The following is a 5,139-nucleotide window of genomic DNA, read 5'->3' as shown; positions in this document are numbered from 1 at the left end:
GGGGATAGCTCTTCTCACATGCAGGCCTTCCTCCTCATGCTGAGCCTTCAGGGCTAAGGATTGATTGACTCTACATTAGAAAATCACAGTCACTCCCAACATCTATAAATGTAATATATAAAGACAATAACCCACTGGTCACCCTTGTTGGAAGTAGAGCCTTTCTCTAGCTTCATGACCTTGTCTAGGGCCAGATGATACCGTAAATGGGGGATTCAACGTAATGATTAAGTGATGACAGAGTCTGAGTCTAGTCTTTCAATGGCTCTCAGAAAGGATTGCCAAGATTTGAACCGACTCACAGGCCAAGAACACCAGGAACCTGTGAGACCATGCACAAGCAAGTTCAGGGAGAGAGTCACCACTCCACAACACTTAGCGAAGAGGGGAATTTTCTTCCTGAGTTAGACCCTAACAGCAGAAAGAACAATGACTGGGGAGTCAGGAAACATGGGTCTAGTCCAGCTGTGCCACTAGCTGGCAGCAGGCCATGTACAAGTCACTTAAAAGGCAGTGTTACATTAGATCAGGGATGACAAACATGTGACACACACACCCTTACCTCTCCAGTGCCTTGAATAGAGGTTATTATCCAACCACATCACTGTTTAGAACATTTTTTTCTACAGCATTCTGGGCAGACACTTCTGATTAGAACTGGTACAAACTGAAATCTACTTGCTCTCCCTCAACTCCATGATCTCAAAAGTCACTAATAGCTCTAAAGTATAAGATCCTGACTTTCCAAGTAAGAGGTGTCCATTTTTTTGACTTTTCCAAATAACTCACTGAAAAAGAAAAATGGAAATTTAGGTTCATAATCTCAGACTCCTCCTTCTCACTTTGAGGCTAAGCAGGGTCTTTCTGAGGTCACACTCACCTTCCTTCTGTGCCAGAGAATTATAGTATTTGAGCTGTGCCCTCTGTCAGTTCACCCCAAGCTGTTGTTCCCTTTTGTCTAAAACAGCCCACACTTAACAGTTTTATATTTTACTTCAAGGACTCTACAAGCAAAGGAATTTTCTCAAGCCAGTAAAATCTAAGAGTCAGAAGAGAAGGCAATAGCCTCTACTGAAGGTATGAGAGGGTGTAGGTCATGCCTACATTTGTCATGTAACACTGCCTTTCAATTACTCCACTCACCAGTCACCAAAGCTAATCAGATTTACAGTTCTTATCCCTTGCTGGAAAGCAATGACAAAAACAGTACTCAGACAGAACAGTTTCAGGAACCAGGTGTTTGCAACTGTGTTTTATTGAAAGAAGCAGTGGAAGGGTTAACATGGGGCCCACCTCACAAATCATCCCTGAAACCACACAGGGGTAAGACTCAGGAGAGGAAAGCATGTGTGTTGAGTAGGAACCCTAACTGAAGTAATTTCTTTCAAGCAAAGAAATAAGAGGGTAGAGGCAGGTGGTTAAATGATGAGGGGCCGAGGTGGGGCGGGAGCTCTCGCTTCTCTGACCTTAGGTGGAATCCTCCACAGAAGCATCAAAGTGAACTGGCACATATGGGTTCCCCTCACAGGCCACAATGATGTGTCTCTCCTTCCGGGTGGTCCGGTAGGCACAGTTGGGGTACTTGGAGCTGCCTGTCAGACGGCAGTCTGTGATGTGCATGCTGGAGCTGCTCCTGTAGCAGTTGGTCTGCCCGTTCTTGCAGTTGACATTTCCCTGGAAGCAGACGGCCTGGACGTCCTCCAGGGGCTCGTGCACAAAGGTGTTCACCGGCTTGCACCGTCCCTGTGTCAAATTCCGGCGTCTCATCATTTCGTTGCAGTAGGTAGTGTTGCTGCTGGGGGAACTGCCGGAGTCCATGTGCTGCCGCTGGAACTTCATGGCCCGGGATTCCTTGCCCAGGGAGGGCTGAATCCAGTCCAGCAGCAGCAGTACCAGGACAAGCAGCGGGAGCAGGACAAGGGACTTCTCCAGAAACATGGTGGCCTCACTTTTCTGGGAAAGCCTATTTGGGAAAGGGAGAAAGAAGGAAAAGCATCCCCTGAGAAAGAACACCTGCCCCCACCCGTGGCTTCCTGGCTTACAGTCTCCCATTCAGGTCGGCCACAAAGATGTCTCTCTCCCTGAAAACTTTCAGGTAATGAAACACTCACCTGTGCCTTTCTCCAAGAGTATTTTATTCCCACTCAGGAAAGAGAGGTCTTCCTCCTCTCTCGGTGGTGACGTGCAAAGTGACCTAAAATCCTGACCGTCACTGGGATTTCTTTGCTCTAGAATACATTTGTACCCAGTGCTAAAATGGCTCATCAAAAGATCATTTTGAATAAACCATGAGCCAAATCGTATCCCTGACATCTAGGACCATGGTTGACAGAGCCCTGTTGTCTTACAGCATTAGGGAAACTTGGGCCAGTGCCTGACACTGGCCTCATAAAGGATTCTTTTGTATTTCAAAAAGAAATGCTGGCCTCCCCCAACTTGGGGGCCCCTCTTCTCCAGTCCCATGGATTATCTGCAGCCCGTGTGTTCCATCTCTGGCCCCTCTGCCCGCAGCTGATGTTTTCCTGGTCCAAATTTTTTTCGACTCTAGTATCAGTCCAAGCTTTCTCAGCACTGTGGACTCCTCTGGCTCCCTCCTCTCTGACCCTCAAGAAGAAACAGCTCCTGAGACCACCTTTTGAGCTATTTACCTGGGTCTCCAGCTTGGTGTCCAAGAGAGACAGAAGGTCAGCTTCTGCAATCACTCAGTTCCTGGGGTGTGTACCTTATATAGTTTGTGAAGGGGGTTGACTTCCAAGAGAAAAAGGGTGGGAGGAGCATCTGGGGCTCAGTTCAAATAAAAACGAGGACACTGTGAGGAAGGATTGGGAAATCACCCAGGTCACCCCCTGGAATTCCTGCTGGCGAAAGAGTGGATCTTTGCCTCTACAATTCTTTCTTACCATGTGAACCATATCTGCCTGCTGATTCACAAGGAGTCACAGAGAAAGCCACCTCAGCGCTCCAAACCTGGTACACCTGGAAGTCCTTATTACTTCTTTGTGAGGCCATTTTCACCAAGTAGACTTGGAGTTAACAAAGAGCACATACAGTGAGTCCTGAAATAGCTTTGTCCTGAGTTCTAGTTCTCCTAACAATATCTCTCTTGGAGGTACAAGAGTGGGGGAATGGGGATTACCCTGCTGCCCCTAGCTGAAAACTTTTCGAGATGTGGAGGAAAAAAGGAGGAGAAAACCTGAACAGGGAGGAAGAGAAGGAGGCCTCTTGGATAAGCCCACCCTCTACTCTCACCCTGGGAACACTGCCGGTGTGAGGCAATTCTTATCAAAGGTAACCGCTGATTCCACAAGTCAAAGTTGAATAGAACTAAAGATAAACGAAAGCACTTGGAGAAAAAATACAAAGAATATCATATTTCTTAGCAGCAGAATGCCCTCCTAAAAAAGAAACCTGTTTTTGCTGGGTGACAGTTTTGATACCTCTGGAGTAAGAATTATCAGAACATTCCTCCATGCTCTGGATTCAGACTATTTCAGAGCAAATTATGATTCAGTACTTTAAGAGTTGAGCAAGTTACACAACTTAATTTCCCTATCCCTCAGTTCCCTATTCTCTAAAATGGGAATGATAATGTGTATTTCTTAAATCAGTTGTTGGATTGAAATAAGGTAAGATGTTCAGAGGGCTTAAAGGAGTGATCAGCGTAGAGAAAGCATCAATATGTGTTAATGCTTGTAATAGTTCACGTAGGGTGAGGTTGAAACCCCCCAAGCAGTATGTTCAGGCAACCCTTGGTGATCTTTGAATTGCTTTCTGAAGGGGGTGGAGTCAAGTGGCTGCCAGGCATTTACTTTGCTGAGCTGAAAATAGTAGGAAGTTTTGAAGTCCTGGGGAGGAAAGAAAGGGGAGAGAGATTAGGTAATTCAGTAGAAAACCAAAATTCTTTAAAGAGAAATTTTAAATGTTTTTGCCATGTGGTATCCAAATAAAATCGACATTTCTTGCTAATGTTGCATATGAATTTGGACATGGAAGTGGAGTAAAGAAAAGACATGATATGGGCCGGGCATGGTGGCTCACTCCTATAATCCCAGCACTTTGGGAGGCTGAGGTGAGAGGATTGCCTGAGCCCACGGGTTCGAGACCAGCCTGGGCAACTTGGCAAGATCTCATCTCTACAATAAATTAAAAAATTAGCCGGAGAGTGGTGGCGAATCCCTGTAGTTCCAGCTACTTGGAAGGCTGAGGCGGAAGGATCGCCTGAGCCCTGCAGGTTGAGGCTGTGGTAGCCGTGAGCAAGCCTCTGCACTCCAGCCTGGGCAACAGAGTGAGACTCCATCCAACTCAAAAAAAAAGAAGACATGATATGACTTGAGATTTTAGTTTTATGTTTTCTTAGTTCTGTTGGGGCTCAGAAAACAATACCCCAAAATGAAGGCCTCCGAAGTAGCCTCAGAAGCAAACGTTTTTCTCTGACTTTCTCTTGCCTTCCTGTCTCTGGCCCTTCATTCTTTCCTAAGGCTAGTCAGAAACTTGAATCCCTGTTCCCCAAGGTGGATCATAAATAGCAGAACCCCTCTTATGCAAACCCAGTTATAAAACTGAAAATTACTCTAACTTCCCCATCCTCCTACTCCCACTTTTCTTTGTAAAAACTTGCCAGAATGAAATTTTCTATTTGAAATTATCTTGTTTGTCTGTAGATCATAAGACCCACGTTCCAGAGAGGGTCCTGTCCCCCAAATGAATGCTCAGAAAGGCATGAAGAATCTAGACCCTCAGGCCTTGCTGGATTTCCCCACACATTCTGTTGGCATTAGATTATACTCTCTTTTGGTCCAATCATACCTCCATACTGCTGTCCGTACTGCGGTGAACCTAAGCATAAAAAGAGAGTAGAGTGTCACACTTTATGGGTTCTTTTGACTCGTTACAAAAGAGCACTTCAGAGCGAGTCCCAAATATAGTTTTGATACAGAAAACCACTATTGTCTGTCCCTATGCCACAACCCTTAAAGAAAGACAATGTTTGAGCAGGCCTGCTCATACCTACATTCCTGAGAATTAACAAAAGAAAGCATATTCCCTTATTTCCTATGCATTCCCTGTTGTTATCCTTTACTGCCTGCAGACTGCCCTTACTCAACTGAGAGAAATGAATTCCAATTCACTTCCTTTTTA

At 45.5% G+C, this 5,139-nt stretch overlaps 1 protein-coding gene across 4 annotated transcripts; it reads right to left on the bottom strand.

The window, feature by feature from the left end:
* Positions 1 to 1,223: 1,223 nt before the first annotated feature.
* On the bottom strand, positions 1,224 to 2,728 carry RNASE1 (ribonuclease A family member 1, pancreatic). 4 transcript variants are annotated; one of them, XM_021710571.1, is made up of 3 exons: positions 2,649 to 2,700; positions 2,112 to 2,194; positions 1,224 to 1,963 (listed from the first exon to the last, which is right to left on the bottom strand). In XM_021710571.1, exon 3 carries the CDS (start codon positions 1,936 to 1,938, stop codon positions 1,468 to 1,470), a length of 471 nt encoding a protein of 156 aa, XP_021566246.1. In that variant the 5' UTR covers positions 1,939 to 1,963; positions 2,112 to 2,194; positions 2,649 to 2,700; the 3' UTR covers positions 1,224 to 1,467. The 4 variants fall into 4 exon arrangements, with proteins under 4 accessions (XP_021566246.1, XP_021566243.1, XP_021566244.1 ...); XM_021710568.1 differs by lacking the exon at positions 2,112 to 2,194 and having other exon boundaries at positions 2,649 to 2,728; XM_021710569.1 differs by lacking the exon at positions 2,649 to 2,700 and having other exon boundaries at positions 2,118 to 2,272.
* Between the last annotated feature and the right edge of the window lie 2,411 nt (positions 2,729 to 5,139).

This window comes from Carlito syrichta, unplaced genomic scaffold, assembly GCF_000164805.1.
Source record: "Carlito syrichta isolate Samal-C Ts95f unplaced genomic scaffold, Tarsius_syrichta-2.0.1 Scaffold79417, whole genome shotgun sequence".
Lineage (NCBI taxonomy): Eukaryota > Metazoa > Chordata > Mammalia > Primates > Tarsiidae > Carlito > Carlito syrichta.
The sequence above is the reverse complement of the archived record's forward strand: the minus strand, read 5'-3'. Positions and strand labels throughout refer to the sequence as shown.

Excerpts from the sequence above, each read along its gene's own strand:
- RNASE1 (XM_021710568.1), bottom strand. The coding sequence starts at position 1,938 with ATGTTTCTGGAGAAGTCCCTTGTCCTGCTCCCGCTGCTTGTCCTGGTA.